Raw genomic sequence first — 17,705 nt, forward strand, 5'->3', positions numbered from 1 at the left:
GAACGCCCTGCAGTTAGCCAAAGCAGATAAGCCACGCACAGAGGTGAAGTGTGAGCCCAGCGATGTTTGAGACAAAGAACCGGGGTTATTTCAAGTCCATACAACAAATCCAAAGAGAACAAAGGGTACATATTTTGGTGGACTTACACAGCACATACATATGCTGTATGTAAGGATGAGGCAGTCATTTGGAATGACATGGAATGATTTTCAGGACACACAATCCAGGGGAAAATAATAGGATAAAGCAGTGGTTGTTATAAAACTAGGTGTGGGGAATGGATGAAGTCTTGAGTGAATGTGTTTTGTTGACATGAGCATCGCCATGTCAGGACCCCAGTGCCACACACCATGGAAATGGAAAAGCCTTCCCTAGTTTAGGTCAGGGAAATGACAAAGCCAGCCCCTTGTACTGATTTTTTTTTTTTTTTGGTGTTTTTTGAGACAGGGTTTCTCTGTGTAGTTTTGGTGCCTGTCCTGGATCTCGCTCTGTAGACCAGGCTGGCCTAGGAACTCACAGAGATCCGCCTGTCTCTGCTTCCGGAGTGCTGGGATTAAAGACATGTGCCACCACCACCCAGCATCCAAGTACTGATGTTAAGAGGATTGACCGTTAGCTAAAATCAGTGTATGCAGAAACTATTAACCATAGCTGCCTCCTCCAGATGACTGCAACCTGAGAATGCTCCCTACAGAAACTTCCCACTGAGATGAGCTAGCCACTCTCCTCCTCCAGCTGCATAAGAAACCTGCTTCCTCATTCAGTGGTATAGAATAAATACACGGAGTTTTCCGGCTGCTAGTGTGCCTCTGTCAGAGTGCACAGGCCACCCAATCCCAGCTTTTCAGCAGGTATTTCTATTGCCTGCTCTCTCATCACCCCAGGCAGGCCAGCTCCAAAGCTGGTTGGAGCAGCTAGGTATGGTGGCACACACCTGTGATCTCCACAATAGAGAGGCAGAGGTAGAAAGATCAGGAGTTCAAGACCAGCCTGGGCTACACAATGCCCTGTCTCAAAAATGAAGAAAAAGGAAACAGTGAAAATCCAGGGGCTGGAGAATACTCCGCAGGACAGAAGAAAACACGCATTTAGAATCAGGCTCCTACAGAAGTAAACCATGAATCTGATCGCTACGGCTCGCTCTGAGGGACAGCAAAGGCCAGGGGTCCAAGACGGGAGGAGAAGACAAGTTTTTTGTTTATTTGTTTTACTGTACTATAAACTTTGTAAACTTAGTCATCTATTTACTTTAAAAGTAAAACATAAACAAAAACCTCAGAGTTTTAGCTGGCATCTCATTTAGCCGATAATCAGAACTAGGGACTCCAGAACTAAGCATGGTGTCATGAAGCTGAGGAGCGGGGTCCAGGACACAGAACAGACGAGGGTCGGACTTCATCAGAATGTGTACAGAGAAAGACTTGACCCTGCTCTACAGGCTCACTGTTGCCCACCCTGAAGCCAGAACACACGCCAGCCCACGGGCTCAGGGACAGGTGCAGATCTGAGAACACGTGGGAAAAAAAGACGTACACAGTGGACCATCTAGTTAACCACAGGCCTCAGACAATGTGAAACGGATTAATCAGCTTACCTAGATCAAGCAGGTAAGCCTCAGCCTTGCCGGAGGTTCTGATGCCCACAGCCCTGGCCTGGTTCTACACTTAGATAACATATCACACCCTGGCAGCTTTGCCAATACAAGTGATGTAGTTTCTCCTGAGCTGTTTAGTGACATGCTGTTACAGGTCCTCTTGTACTGGCAGGAAGCCAAAGGAAGACTCAGTCTCTTCTCATCTGAGTCTGTGGCCCTCAACAGGACTTCATGTGGACGGGGTTCTTGGCAGGATGTAAACTAGCACATAGCCCAGGAAGAGATGTCCAATACCAGCACCGAGTCCCACCCCTAGCTCATCGGCCTGGGCTGCCAACTGTTTGGCCAGGACGCCCTGCATGCCTGAGCAAAGAACACTGTATCAAGGCCCCAAGTCTCTCTCGGCCACACTTACCTTTAGGATGGGCACAGCTGCTCGGCAGCGGGCAGTCTTAATGTTTTTGAGGAAGTGTGATTCATCCTGAAAGAAACAGCCACATGAGTAAAGAGAGACAGTCCTTGATACACAGGCAGTCCACATGATCTTTGGGGACCGTTATGTTGAAAACATGGCATTTGATAGATTTATAGTTGTACATTCTGTATATAAGCAAACATAAAAGTTTCTATATTTTCTAAAAACAAAGGTGTTGTGAACATATTGGCATATTCCAGTTGCTTGCCAAATAGCTCTGAGCTATGGTACCCAGCTTCTTTACCCCTAGATATAATGGATATAATGCTAGCTCCTAGAATATCAGATTGCTATGCGTGAAATAAGCCAATGCAGGGACAGCCCGCAAAGTAGTCCTACTCCTAATGAGTATTCCCTGTGCCAGGGGCTACTGCGATCCTCCCTGTCCCTGAATCTATTAAGTCCCCCAGATTGCTCCATTTCAGCTATGGTAGACAAAAGGGGCCTCAAAAGCACAATGGGCAGTGTGAGACTTCTCAAATGTCCGGAAAGCATCCCCCACTTGCCTGGACTACTACATTCCTGATCCTGATTCAGGATAAGTCCTCGTAAAAGTCAAGAGAAAGCCATTTACAGAGAGAAGTTGCAGAAAACATACCAGGCATGAAAGGGAACTGGCCCTTTCAAGCATGGGTAAAAAGGTACCACTGCCAGGGCAAGCCACAAACAGCAGCTCAAGATAAGAAGATAAGAATTCTCATCCGCCAGGCGGTGGTGGCACACGCCTTTAATCCCAGCACTTGGGAGGCAGAGGCAGGCGGATCTCTGTGAGTTCGAGGCCAGCCTGGTCTACAGGGCGAGATCCAGGACAGGCACGTGGAGAAAGCCTGTCTCGAAAAACCAAAAAAAAAAAAAAAAAAAAAAAGAAGCCTCATCTACAATGTGTGTGTAGAGAGCCGCCGCCACTTCATCCCTTACTACAGTGAAGCCAGAAAATGGAAGGCTGTATGCTGCATCTGAGGAGAGACCAACCCTAGTGGCTAGCAATTTGTCCAGAATCTCAAGGCTGGGTGAGTGATGAGCCAGGAACAGAAACACATGAATTCGGAAGCTACATGTCACAATGCTCCAGTCAACGGTTCTCCCACATGCTAGCTCTGCAACTAAGGAAAAGGATGGATCTGCCTGCTCAAGTGAATTAAAGGCAGTACCATTTGGGAACACAGGTGAGAGTAGTGGTTATATATGAAACAGCTACTACAAGGTCACGGTCAGGAAAGGCAGCCATCACTGGCCCTACATCCTAGAGCCACCGAGATCATCCCGGAATATTTCTGTTAATACTTCATTTCACCAGAATGCTGCAATCCTTTTAAAGCCACACCTGAATTTGTGCCAAGACCAACATGACGCCTCTGAAGACTCCTTACTCAAATAGCGTTGATAAAATATGTGTTCTTGTTTGCACACACTAAGAACATTGTGGGGTTCTCATTTCCAGACCACACTGACTATCCCCTGGGGTCCGCAACCATCTCCTCTCTTTCCCTGCTTTGGGTTCCAGCCGTGTTTGTATTTGGGAACCATGCCCACATATTCTATGCTCACAGCTGGCTGGGCACCAAGTCTGCCCAGGTGTTCACGACATGTGTGAGGAGCGAACAGGAAAGCCAGTTGCTGAAAGCAACACGGTCAGACTTGGAAGCAGGTGCAGATGTCTTTAAAAACAACTCAAGTAAAAACTGCTTTTCTTCTAGCAGGGAGGGCGACGTGTCTTCCAACCAGGTGGAAGAACATGACTGACTGCCGAACCCCATGTCTGAGCCATGACATTAACAAGGTGGTACCAATGCACGCACACACCCTTGCAGACAAGGCTTCAGGCCTTGGGACCCAGAATGGCCTGGTGCACACATGCTGGCCTCCATCCCTGGTCTCACAGGAGGAGGCCAGGAGGGATGGACTGTTTTAAATGCTCCTCAGGAAAGTCTGGTACACGGTCAGGCATAAGAGCTGCTTCAGGAAAGGAATAGATCATTCCCTACCAAAGGAAGGCAGTGATTTCTATTGCCAGAGAGGATCAGTGAGGTCAAATTCCCAGGTCTGAGGAGCCCTTCAGAGTGTCTAAGAGATCAAATGCTTCAGAACTCTGCCAAGTCACTTACGATAATGACGACTTTGAAGGGGGTTTTTAGCTGCCTTTCCAACTTGCTAAGAAGATCAAAACTAACAATGTTGACCAAGCCAGCTGTTAGGCGGCCCTTCCCGGTCACCACCACGTTGATGTTCTCTGGGCTCAGAGACGGCAGCCACCGAAGAAAGGCCTGCAGGGGACAGGGGACAGCAAAACAAAGTGACGACTCCAGCCAATGCATCGACAGCGTTCTCAGTGGGGACCAAGTTTCACACTCCTTGAAGACACACTCCCTCTCCATATCCTCCTGCATCTGCCAAACCTGGTCATCTCTCCCTGCCTCCAGTCCACTCCTCCCCCTTCACTATGTACTGACAGGACTCTCTCCTGTGAGCAGGCCCCCTCACATGCCTCTGATATCTTCTCTGTGTTCTCTAGATGGTCAGCACAGCAGTTCCTGCTTGGAAGACTATGATTCAAAGAATTTTATGAAGGCCCTTACAAGAGCCTCGGACACTAAAGGCAAACTGTGCTTACTGAGGAGGATGAAAACATTTATGCCAGTTTTCTTCAAACCACCTGCTGTCCCCCCAAAGCCCATCTGGATAAATCAGGCAACTTGGGGCTGCAGGAAGGCCACTGGGTGTCCCCATATTGGAGCCTGAGCATGTAGGTGCCCCTGACATCAATTCTCTAGTCTTGGCCCTGTTTATAAGCAGCTACCTCACTCTTTCTGGACGTTCTGAGGGAAATCTAACACACACAGATATATACTGGGAACTCTGTACAGGGAGTGGCAGGATCCAGACCTCACCAGCAGCAGGCTGAGGTGCATCCTCTGCACTCTGATGCCTTAGAAAGAGGTCACCCGTGAGGAAACTGATACCCCACATCAGCAGCATAAAGCCATGAAGCTTGGGAAATAAGCTAGGCCTTCCTTCACTGAATTTGCTTAAATTAAAAAGAAAAAATTCATTATTCAATGTTTACATCAGGCCTCCATCATTGGGGTGTCTGGGGAACACAAACATGCTATGGACTCCACCCTACAGCAAGGCAAACGCTGAGCAGAGAAGTCGGGAAGATGCCCCCTTAGGAGGTAGGTGCACAGCTCTTGACCTCCTGGAGACCTAGTTTATCTGTAGAGTGGGTCACTGAGTGCTGTGTCACAGAATTAGAGAGACAAAGAAAGTAACGACAGTCCAGAAATTGGGTGCAGTGCAGAAAGAAGGTCTTGTTTACAAGGGCACAGAGGTACAGCACCTGCTGAGGGACTGGCAATAGGTCCCTAAGCTAGTGACTGCTTGGCTTGCCTCCCTCTGGGGATAACAGGACTCCCCATTCTCAGGGACCAACTCGCCTTCCTGCTGGTCTCTGACCCACATCTAGACCTTTAAAGACCCCGGGCCTTGCCTCGACACTGTAATTGTGATGTTCTAGCCCTGAGGAAGCCCTTCCCAATGATTCCAACACAAAGAAATCTAACCTGCTCCCAGGTGAAGCGCACAGAGGAGGGCACGACCACCAGGAGCGGCCATTCCTTCCGGTAAAAGGCGGCTATACAGATGGCTTGGATGGTCTTCCCCAGGCCCATGTCATCAGCAAGCAGCAGGCGGCCTCTTTTTGATATGGCAAAGCTGCAAACACACAGGGTAGGTGAGCATCACGGTGCAGGGGCCATTCTGTCCATCCTAATCAACCCGCCAGCACAGAGCCGAGGGCCCTCTGTGCAGGCTGCAACCCCGACAAGAACGCGCTGCGCTCTCAGCGAGGCTCTCTCCAGAAAGGACAGGGCAGGAGCCATGTAGGAGACAGAATAGGAGGACAAGAGAGAACCAGACAGTGCAAACGCAGAATGGTAAGAACGCTGGAGGAGGATGTAGGAGACCACCGGCCACAACTGGAGGATGTAGGAGTCAGGAGTGAAGCCGCGGTGAGAAAACTCCACCTGAACCAAGCACGGGGGACCATGAGAGGTCATGATGCAACATCCACATCCAGGGGTTTGATCTCCCTTGAGAAACGTGCCCGGGAAGGACAGGAAGAAATGAGAGTCAGTGGAGTTAGCAGTGCGGCATCCTGAGACTCACAGCTCACTCCACATGCTCCGGAGCAGAGTGGAGCCAGCAGTGACGAAAACCACCGGCAAAAGGACAGAGAGGGGAGAGGACGAGAACTTGGCTCTAGCAGAGGGTTTTTTTCACAGGCTGGCAGTGCCCAGGCACTTACGTGCACTGGGCCTTGCTGACAGTCTATAGACGAGGGTAGAGCCAGACGGGCCTGGACTGGAATCTCAACTCTATTACTCAGCCACTGTGCTTCCTGATGTACCTCCAAGTGCACCAGTGAGGTCGGAGGAAACAGTACCTGAGCCACAGTTGGGAGAAAGAGTGAAAAAAGCACTTAGGATTGGTGCCTGGCACCTTGCTCAACCCCGAGGAACAGTCTCTGTTATAACCATCACCCCACAGAAGGGAGGGAGGTGTGAGAGCAGAACAGTGAATGACTTGCTCGCGTTGCAGATGAGTCCCCGAGAAACTACAAAGAGTCTGCGCATCAGACGTCTGGTCCCCAGCTCCCAACTCCAGTCCTCTCCCATCGGATCTGTGAAAAACTGATTGCTGGCTCAGAAACCTGGTGGACAGCTCTTCTCTTTCCCTCTTACGCCATGAAAACAGAGCATAATCTCTTCTAATCAGCTTGTGGGCACCACAAGACTTTTCAGCTGCCCTTGGCCTTCTGGTAAGTTCCCCGAGGTGCAACGACTGAGCAGCTCTCTGGAGACCAGAGGCCAGCACACCCAGGCCCAGCAGCACGTGGGCCGTGGGTATCCCGGCAGGGTACTTCCTCGTCCTCTCCGCAGCCTCAGGAAGCAGTCTCCCTTTCCGCAGCACAGAAACAGCCTTGGTCTACGCTGCCAAACGGGAGCACCAGCCACAAGCCCCTGAAAACAGCACCTGGCTGAGCAGTGTGCCAGCTAAGGAGAAAGCAGCGCTAAAGCAGAGCATTCTGGGGAGAAATCTCTTCCTTCAGCTGACGAGCGCTGGGCTTCTGAGCACCTGCAATCCAAAGCCCTGGTTAACTCATGGAACTGGGAGCCAATGCTAACAATAAGCTTTGGGAACAGCACACCTGGCTGTTCAATGTTTAATCTAGATGCTTCCAGACATGTATGCGATGAATACATGTAAGGATTCATAAAAGGGGCATTTGACCCCCCACCTGAGCTAAGTGACGAAATTCAAGCGAGAGGGAGCAAGAGGAAGACCAGGGATCTACCTAACTCCCTCTCTCTGGAAGGGCATGAGGTTATCCACAAGCTTGGCATCCACTCCAGAAAGGTCAGCTTCAGGCACGTCTGCTTGGGCATTGAGAGATGTCTTCTCCAGCTGAGATGCAAATGCCAGGGTCACTGTCTTGGGCAGAGGGTCCAGCCGAACTTGCTTGAGATCACGTGACTTTGTAACTGGAAAGATAAAAGAGGCGTGTGAACCAGAATGCACAGGTCCAAAAGACCTGGACAAAGAGGAAGGGCCATAGCACACAGAATTCAGCAAGAGGCATTCTGCTACATGCTGTTTTCTTACGAGGGCTAACTGCAGAACATGCCGCTAGCTGAGCACCAGGCCAGACAAACGCCAGTGTTCTCTCTCTAGTCCTTATACCTACAGGTAAGAGGGTACTCAGTAACGCAAAAGTAGTTTGGCTGACTACACCACACTAGAAAGAACTATCAGAGGTTTGTGATTTTTTTCAACCTAATTGATTTTCTTTCTTTATAGCTCCACTCAAATACAGAAAGGCTCATACCTATTAAAATAGTCATTCAAAAATCATCCCAGAAAGATCCTAAAAAAGCCAGTCTTCAGTAGAACGAAGCCTTGTTCTGATGGCTTCAGTGTTTGGGGGAAGAGAGGGCCCTTAAGTGGCCTTCTGTCGACAGCAGAAGAAACACGGTGCTCTTCAGAGAGAAGCCACTAGGGTTCCCAGGTGAGACTGGCAGAACCACGGTCTGCTAACAAACAACAGCAAGAGGCAGCGTGCACGCTCAGGCCGCAACCAAGACGGACAGACACTTTCAATCTCGTTTCGTATGAAAATAACAATCTCCTCTGGAGAGCATTTTAAAGTTGTCATCTCTACAGTGAAACAGCTGAAGTACCTGTCACCAGGAGTGTGTGTGCGCACGCACAAGAGAGAGAGAGAGACAGACATAGACAGAGAGACAGAGAGACAGAGAGACTCAGTGAGTAAAAGAGCTTGCTGGGCAAACGTGAGAACCAGTTTGGATAGCCAGAACCATGTAAAAGCCAGATGCACAGCATGAGTCTAGAATCCCAGGTTCCTCCAGGGAGACAGCAGGCAAACACAGGAGGATCTCACCGATTTCCTGGGCCAGCTACCTCCATGTATGCAGCAGAAAAGCAACGAAGAGACCCTGTATCAAAGCTAGAAAATGAGGCTCCAGAGGTTTCCTTCAGATTTCCACACACAGGTCACGGCTCTGTAGACCAGGCTGGGATCAAACTCACATCTGCCTGCCTCTGCCTCGAGTATTGGGATTAAAGGTATGCACCACCACCACCACCACCTGGATAAAACTTTTTTTTTCTGGTAAAATTATGGTTCTCTCGAGGCAGTGGTGGCCCAACACTCGAGGCAGAGGCAGGTGGATCTCTGTGTGTTCGAGGCCAGCCTGGGCTACAGAGTGAGTTCTAGGAAAGGCGCAAAGCTACACAGAGGAACCCTGTCTCAAAAAACCAAAAATAAATAAATAAATAAAAAATTATGGTTCTCTTGAACGTAGAAGCGATCCTGATCACCTCTGTTCAAGATACTGTTTCTTAATACTTCAAGGGTATTCCCAAAGTTCTGGGCTTCAACCACCAGTGGATTACTAGGGCTAACACAGATGTGAACGTGGACAGCTGGGCCATCTGCTGCTAGCTTCAGTTGCTTAGTATTTTTGGTTTGTTTTGTTTTGAATTCAATCTTTGTCCTTTACTAAATATAATTATCAGGTGCCAGTGAGATGGCCCAGCAGGTAAAGGAGCATGCCACCAAAGCTAGAAACCTATAGTCAATCCCAGGAACCCACATGGTAGAAGAGACTGGCTCATACAATGTGTTCTCTGATCACGTGTGCCACAGGCTATGACACATGGAGATATATATCCCTTCCCAATCAAACACAATACATACATACATACATACATGTATGTATATATATATGTATATATATATATATATGTGCCACAGGCTATGACACATAGAGATATATATCCCTTCCCAATCAAACACAATACATACATACATACATGTATGTATATGTATGTATATATATATATGTGCCACAGGCTATGACACATGGAGATATATATCCCTCCCCACTCAAACACTATATATATATATATATATATATATATATATATATATATTTGTGTATATACACACACAAACACATACCCCAGTTGTTTCTGGAAAGTTTCCATGAATAGAATTAACAACAGAAATTAAGTAAGGCTGATGGCTTTAATATAAAGTAGGCTGTTCCACACTGGTGTAGAACTCTACTTTTTATCTCTTAGATTAGACTGGAATGTGCTAATTTATACAAACTTCGGGAGATGGAGCACTCAATGTACTTGGCCGAGGCCGTTCTCATCCTAATTCTAGCAATCTTCAGAACTCAAGTACCTGGGGAAGGAAAGCGAGGCGCTGCTGCGAGCCTGGCTTGTAAGGCCTCTGTTAGCACCTGTTCTTTCAACCACTCAGCGAGGAAGCGCCGGACGCCGCTGTCTCGCACAGCTCCGTTTCCAAAGTCCTGTGCTGCCAGCTCCCCTCACCGGGTGCTTCTGAGCACCCCCGCCCTCCCCAGTCAGCGCTGCCTATTGTCCTTTCACGGTGCTGGTGAATGACAGGCATGTGCTGTCTGGCTTCATGAGTCACACAGAAGTTATTTCTACACAAAGCTCCCTGGCAGAATGCGCTAGCCACACAGCTGAGAGATGCGCGTGTTTCCAAACAGCGCTGACAAGACGGGATCATGGAGAACCCTTCTGGACTGTGACAGGCAGAGAGAAACAAACGGCCTCATGCCAATTTCACTGTGGGCAGAAGGCGTCCAGTCACGTGGAAAGAAGAGAAACCTCTGAGAGTCCCTTTCCTAGAGGAAATGACTCTCACTCACCACGTCTTTGATGACACACTCAGGCCTCACGGCCATTTCTTAATTAGCATCTCATGCGTGTGCGCAACTAGCGTGGCGTCAATAATCTGATTTCACACACGAGGAGGAGGATGTGCAGGAGAGAAGGAAGGTGCAGATTCCCCAGGAGCAGCACAGATGGAAACTGAACCAGGCTCTCTCCGGAGTACCCACTCGGGCCTCTCAGTGCTCGGAGCCGGCTTCAGAACTTCTCAATGGTTACAAATGCAGGAGGAGTTTAACTCTTATTCCCGCCACCACTGAGGCCACTGTGACCCCAAAATGTCCCCAGTGAGGCAAGCGAAGGTTTCCTTACTGAGACAATGTAACCAAGAAAAAACAAATAAAAATTAGAAATCTCAGCCGGGCGGTGGTGGCGCACGCCTTTAATCCCAGCACTCGGGAAGCAGAGCCAGGCGGATCTCTGTGAGTTCGAGGCCAGCCTGGGCTACCAAGTGAGCTCCAGGAAAGGCGCAAAGCTACACAGAGAAACCCTGTCTCGAAAAAAACCAAAAAAAAAAAAAAAAAAAAATTAGAAATCTCTGGGCCTAGAGAATTACTAATGTCTAATACAAACTCTAGAAGTGCGCTCATGATGGGCCTTTTTCTGCACGAGGAACTGAGTTCATTAGACAGTTTAAATTCTGTAGCCTGCGAAACACCAGGAGCCACTGTGGGAGGCTGAGCCTCGACACACAGCTTCCCAGCACTGCATTCACGCGCTAATGCCAAGCATCCTGCACCGTCAGCCCATAAAAGGCAGAGAATTTTATTGCTCACATATTTGTCTTTCTTGGTCAAGAAAGGCAATGAAGGGACAGGAGAGAACTAATTCCTGTCTCTCATCAAAAATTCAAGTTAGGCCAACAGTTCTCTTTGAATCAGAAGCTCCAAACAGCAGTCAGAACTTCCGATCTGCCCTGGCCACCCTTCCGGCTTCGACCAGTTTTTATGGATACTAAAATAGCACCACCTCATATTCAACTTAACCTTGCCGTTTACAGCAAGGCCTTCCTCAAGGAACAAAAAGTTTTTCTTTTGTATTTTTCTGCCAGTGAGACAGATACGGATTTTAAAAAATTAAAAAAAAAAATTTTTTTTTTTCAGAGCCATTTTAAAGCTAAGGCCACGACGAAAGGCTAACAGCGTGATAAACAGCAGAGAGGTGGCTTTCTCACTCAGTTTATTGTGCTCCTCCAGGAGAAAGCTCCACTTCCTGGTCTTGGCATCTGCAAGGGAGAGAGAGAAAGAGGCACACACTCACTCATTCGCTTTCAACTTCATGAACCTCCAGCAAGCTCTCATGATGGGCGTGGTGGTCCAGCCACCACCAGGGAACTTCTTAGAAAGACATCCACCCCCACCCCCCACCCTCCTGATCCCATAGCTACAGTGTTAGCAACCGGCATTTCCTGCGCATGCCCAAGTCTGACCCCACCGTCTTAGGGCACAGCTGTAGGCAACTACTGTTCTGTTCTTCTAAGGCTAAAATAGAAACAAGCGGGTTTTAAAAAATGTTTTAATTATTTATTTTTATTTCATGTACACTGGTGTTTTGCCTGCACCTATCTGTATGAGGGCGCCAGATCCCCTGGAACTGGAGTTACAGGCAGTTGTGAGCCGCCATGTGGGTGCTGGGAACTGAACCCGGGTCCTCTGGAAGAACAGCAGCGCTCTTAAGCACTGAGCCATCTCTCCAGCCCCAGCAAATGGGTTTTAAAGTCGAGGCAGCAAAGCACCTGTACTTGTCAAGACAACCCTGGCCAGGCAATTAAGAAAACAGTAGAATGTTCTCTTTGGGAAGCTCAGCGATAAAGCAGCTGCCATTACGTGTTGACTGTCTGTGACAAGTGAGACGTCACTGTCCTGAAGATACAGTGACACCTCTATCAGGAAAGTCAGTGTGACAGTCAAAGACAGAGACAAACAGTGCCGTCACAGATCTCTCGGAGACCAACCACTTGCCGTAATTCCTGGAATCCATCTGTTTAAACAGTGCGATCAGCTCCTCCGAATAGCCAATGTCAACCTCGAAGCGCGCCCGGGAGATGAGCACGCACCTCCCTGTGACAAAGGCAAGGGACGGAGCTGAGGGAAGGCTGCTCTGTCCCCTGACACTGCCATCAACCTCTTCCAGAGGCTGGAGGGAGACCGTGGAGAGTCGCTCGGCTGCCTTCACTGTGAAGAGGAGGAAAGGATGGAAGTAATTAGGTGGATGACACTGGATGACTTTCCCCTGACCCATGGCACTCAGAAAGGCAAGACAGGGAGCAGGGCAGGGCAGCAAGTCTTCTGTTCCCTAAAATTGTGAACTTAAAAACAAAAAACAAAAGAAATAGATACCAGAGATGAACAGAAGGGTGTAGCTTGTGATGACATTAAATGTTGTAAGTGATCTCTGTTGTGCCTGAGACTCTGCTGGAGTTAACACACCATAAAGCACCCATGGGACCTATGCACAGCTACTCTACCAACTGCTTAGACAACAAAGAGAGGAGACACAGGACTGAGCCACAAGGACACGGCTTTCCACGTTACTGTATCACCTACCACTGATGCGCTTTTCCGTCTGTCAAAAAAAAACAACGAAGCTTATTTGAAAGGCAAAACTGCTAAGACAAGATATTTGCAGAAAACTTAAAAAGCAGCAAGAGCACAACATGAAAGCTTGGAGGCGCAGCCAACTAGAAAGCAGGAGGGAAAGTGACTAGAAAACAGAAATGTTCAACTTTACAAACAACGGAAGGAATGGAAAACCATTTTTTACTGTCAACATTGCAAATCAAAACAAACAAACAAAAAAACCACAGAAAGACATTGACATGACTAGGTGAGAAAAAAAACCTTTTGGGAAAATTGGTGAGACAGGCATGAGTTTAAGAGGTGGTCATCACGACTCTACTTCTGGGAACTGAAAATACAGACATAAACTTGTGCACAGAGGGCTGCCTTACAGATGCAAAACCAGGAGACAGGAAGCAAATTAAACAGCAAGAAAATGATGTGGGCAACGCTGCCATATTCATACGACAAAACGTTATGCAGTCATTAACTTTTTCTGTCAGTAAGAAGTTTTGGAAAAGACAAAGTACAAAATTCACTATGTTCAATAATGCAAAATATTTTGAGGTTCACAGTGGTCCATTATAATGATGACACCCATATATTCATCACACTGAACCAACTGCCAGCTTTCATTAAAATGAAAATGTTTATGAGAAAGGCAGGGTACAAATTATATACAAAGGTAACATTGTTTCATTTAACCACAAAAAAAGTGGAAAATGAACAGAATCTAAGTGTCAGTAGTGGCTGAGTCCAGAGACCATGGGCCTAGTTAATTCTCCTTCTTTGGGCGTTAATATGCTCTGTGTTTGTGTGGTGAGTGTGGGTAGGGCTGAAAGAGCAAAATCCAGGTTAGGACTATAGCTCAGTACCCCAGTGCTGACCTAGCTCATCTGAGGTCCTGGATTCAATTCCCAGCATTATAGTAAGAGGGAAAAAAGGTGTGTGTGTGGGTGTGTGTGTGTGTGTTTGCGGAATCCACAGACACATTTAAATCAGTAACTGCTGGGGACACTATTTATTGATATGTGAGAATATTAACAAGAATAACTTGGCCAAGGATGCACGTCAGTGGTTGAGTAGTTGCTTACTATGCACAAGGCTTTGAGTTTAATCCTCAGTACTTAAAAAAGAAAATAAAAGCTAGGGGTGGTGGTACACACCTTGAATCCCAGCACCTGGGAGGCAGAAGCAGGCGGATCTCCAAGTTTGAGGCCAGCCTGGTCTACAGAGTGAGTTTCAGGACAGCCAGGGCTACACAGAGAAAGCATGTCTTGAAAAACAAAAAAAAAAAAAAAAAAAAAGTATAACTGAAATAAAACCTATGTGAAACTTAAAAATGGAAATACAATTTATAATTCCAAAGCTGCTGCAGGGAATGTCAGGACATCCAGAGGGTCCACACACTCCGGTCAACTTCATCTAAAAAGCCACATGGAGACTTTTGTGCCTAATACTCTTATTAAGAAAAAAAAAATAGGTAGAACAGTACAAAAAAGTAATCATACCACACAAAAAGTCAAGGAGAAAGGCCTCAGGAGGGACTAAGCCTGCCCGCACCCTGACCAAGCCTGCCCGCACCCTGACCTGATTCCTTCAGAACTGAGCAAACACGTTTTTGTTAAGGCCCAGTCCACAGCAGCCCTACCAAAGACCAGGACACCACCTAGCCATGTGTTTTACAAAGACAAGACCAAGGAAACAAAGAGAAAAGTCTGTTGAAATGTCAGGGACAAGGACAGAAGCTCTAGTTAGTGGGAAAATACAGGACCCCCCCCCCCCAATAAGACAGGGAACTAGATCAGCTTACAGTCAGGTTGCCTAGCAACAGGACACTGAGTCAGAGCCCTTGACCCTCTCACCCTGTAAACATCCCATACAAACATCCTGTTAGCTTGCCCCACCTTATGCAGATGACAGCTTCTTGCTCCCCCCACCCTGCAGGAACTATATAAACCCTTGTGGAAGGAAATAAAGTGGCACCTTGATCAGAATCTAGACTTGGTGTGTTTTCCTTTGTATCTCCTGTCCCTACCTTCCCTCCTTAGGGTGGTCGAGAACCCGTGGTAGCCCTGCAGGCGGGGCATAGAAATTGGCCCATCACTCCCCAGAAAATGTCCTGGTGAAGCCCAAGCATTCTACCTCACAGGCCAGCTCCTCAGAGAAGTGATCTGAGCATGCGTCCTCAGCTTCTGCGATGGGCCGAGGATAACGGGTGCTGAGAGAATGAGGAGAGAATGGGGAACAAGAAGAGTCCCAGCAACTTCTGTGACAGAGGCAGCAGGGCAAGGGGACAGTGTAGCGTAGGGCTCCCAAATAATCATGACACGAAGACTTACTATTATGAAGGCTCAGCCTTGCCTTAGCTCTTGTTTTAATCTGTTTCTCTACATCTCCGGTTTCTCCCAGGGCTTTTTACCTTTCTTTCCTTCTGTATATCTTTCTTTTTCCGTCCTCCATGGCTGGCTGGCTGGTGGCTGCCTGGCTTCTGACCCTGGGGGTCTCCGTCTCTTTCTCCCTTGTTCTTGCCTCTCTTCTCTCTCACTCTCTACTTTTCTCTGCCCGCCAGCCCCACCCATCCCTCTTCTACCCAGCTATTGGCCGTTCAGGTGCCTTAGGCAGGCAAGGTGAAACAGTAACACATCTTTACATAGTTGCACAAACAAATGCAACACACCTTTACATTGTTAACAAAGGCAGCAGACACAAATGTCACACACCTTCACACGGTTAAAGAGATACTCTGCAACACAAGCAAACGTAACACATCTTTGCCTAGTTAAACCAATAGTCCACAACAGGACAGAGACACTGGCATAAGACAGGCTCAGAAGACAGTGGTGCACCCAGGGCTGACCGTGACCGGACCCATCACGATGGACCTGCCTGAGCTCCTGAACTTTGGGGTTCACTAACCAGTGTCAGAGGCTAAACAATCTTCTCCCCAGGAGCAAGGCCTGACACAGTTGCCGGTCACCGCTGGCGCTGGCGCAGCCCTGGGGGAGCAGGCACCCTGGTTTGAATTCCAGTTGAAGAACGAATTAGCTGTGTGTCTCTGCGTTAGTGACTCAGTGGAGACTTCATTTCCCCATTTGTAAAGTGGTTGTTATGAGGGATAACAGAGATCATGTAACGTAGGACTGAGAAGACCCAGTGCACAGAACCCTTAGGTGCCAGCCCCGGCTAACTTCGCACAGAACCCTTAGATGCTAGCCCTGGCTAACTTCCCACAGAACCCTTAGGCGCCAGCCCCGGCTAACTTCCCACTTACTCAAGGCGCTGTAGTCGCTCATGCTGAAGTCCCACGTCTTTGTAACAGGATCTGAAATAAACAGAAGGCTGATTGATCACTTTGCGTCTTCGTTTATTCTCTGACACTCTGTGAGAGTTTACTTCCTGAACAGATCGAGGCCAGATTCAAAGCGGTTGACTGGCAGGCTCTCCCAGGCTTCAAGAAATCTCTACATGAGACAAACAGCACACCGGTAATTCCGTTCCGTGGAGCCAGCAGCTCAGGCCCAGGGAAGGCACGTAACGAAGTGGGCTGAGGCGGTGAGGACGAGAACCCCACTCCTCTGAACTGCCGTGTAGTTGGGCACCGATATGGGCAGCAGCTCTGAGGAACAGCAGAGCTAGGCACACCCCAGCTCTCCCATCGGGTCAACTAACCCAAGCACAAGCACCTTACTCAGCATCGCTGAGGTAGCTCATCACTTTCAAAACTGAAAGGGGAAAAAAAAAAAAAATCTACGGATTTCGAACTACTGTTTTTAGGCTTCAATGCTGCCACACACATGCCACACCGGGCAGAGGAGCCGGCTCCTCGGCAAACAAGTTCTCACCATGACCATGCACTAGCTAAGTTTGACAGATGCTCGAGACAACGTCTATTACAAAGGGAAACGCGAGCTAAAATAGAAAAATGTAATGTGCCAACGTGCCCTCTTAATATTTATGAGAAACTGTTAGAAGAGAGTCCAAAAATAGAAAAAGGAAAAAGCCTCATTACCATAGCGTCTGCTGGGCAGGGACTTAAACACGGCAATGAGCTCTTCTTTGTAGCCAATCTTCACCTGGAAACGATCTCCCATCCTTACGCACGTTCCCTGCAGACAGCTTGTTTTTTGGGATGAGGTTTGCAGTTTCTTTGGGGGTCTGCCTTCTGTTCTAGGTGTTTTTCCCCCTAAGGCATAAAAGGTGTCCGAACCGCCCTGCCCAGAGGTGGAGGGCTTCACTGTCTTGGCCTCTAACTCAAGATCTCTGGGAAATGGTCCAGAGAAGGCCGCTGTGTCCTGGGCACTCTGTGCTTTAGCCAAGGGCTCCTGGGGTGTGGTAGCAATGGGCGTCGACTTGATCTGATGAGAAGCCTGGGGATGACCCTGATCTGACTTATAACCCAAAAGCTGCTGGTTACAGATGTTTGGAAGACTTGGGGCAGGGCTTGAGCAAGCTGTGGACCTCCCTTCTTGGATCTTGCATATCCCCTTTGCCGGCTCTGGTGTGCTGGGCTGAACATGGTTGGAACTGTGAGGTCTCTGATCAGAAGGAAATGAATTGTTGAGATTCTGTTGCTTGAAAAGGACACCATGGCCCACTGGCTTAGAAGGCCCCGCTGGAAGATTCAAGAAAGGACCCTGCTGGGGTTGGGAAGGGCCAGAAACAGCGGGGCCGGAAGCTGTGCTCTGAGGCTGTTCTGATAACTTCTCAGCTCGACGGGCCAGAGCCTTTTGTCGATTCTCTTCGATCTTTTTCTTCTGCTCCTCTGTGAGTGGCAAGGACATTTTAACA

General features: G+C 48.2%; 1 protein-coding gene across 6 annotated transcripts in view; it reads right to left on the bottom strand.

Annotated features, from left to right (window-relative positions):
• Positions 1–17,705, bottom strand: part of Smarcal1 (SWI/SNF related, matrix associated, actin dependent regulator of chromatin, subfamily a like 1) — a 45,781-nt gene that overhangs the window by 25,848 nt on the left and 2,228 nt on the right. For all 6 annotated transcript variants that reach the window (XM_037210295.1, XM_037210297.1, XM_037210296.1 and 3 more), the window contains 8 exons: positions 16,927–17,705; positions 16,189–16,239; positions 12,318–12,530; positions 11,531–11,581; positions 7,424–7,610; positions 5,631–5,781; positions 4,176–4,334; positions 2,011–2,076 (listed from right to left, as the gene is read on the bottom strand). The exon at positions 16,927–17,705 is cut by the window's right edge and continues 51 nt beyond it. In XM_037210295.1, coding sequence (XP_037066190.1) covers positions 2,011–2,076; positions 4,176–4,334; positions 5,631–5,781; positions 7,424–7,610; positions 11,531–11,581; positions 12,318–12,530; positions 16,189–16,239; positions 16,927–17,698 — 1,650 coding nt within the window. In that variant the 5' untranslated portion in view covers positions 17,699–17,705. The remainder of the gene's footprint in view (positions 1–2,010; positions 2,077–4,175; positions 4,335–5,630; positions 5,782–7,423; positions 7,611–11,530; positions 11,582–12,317; positions 12,531–16,188; positions 16,240–16,926) is intronic.

Source organism: Peromyscus leucopus, chromosome 13, assembly GCF_004664715.2.
Source record: "Peromyscus leucopus breed LL Stock chromosome 13, UCI_PerLeu_2.1, whole genome shotgun sequence".
Taxonomy (NCBI): Eukaryota; Metazoa; Chordata; class Mammalia; order Rodentia; family Cricetidae; genus Peromyscus; species Peromyscus leucopus.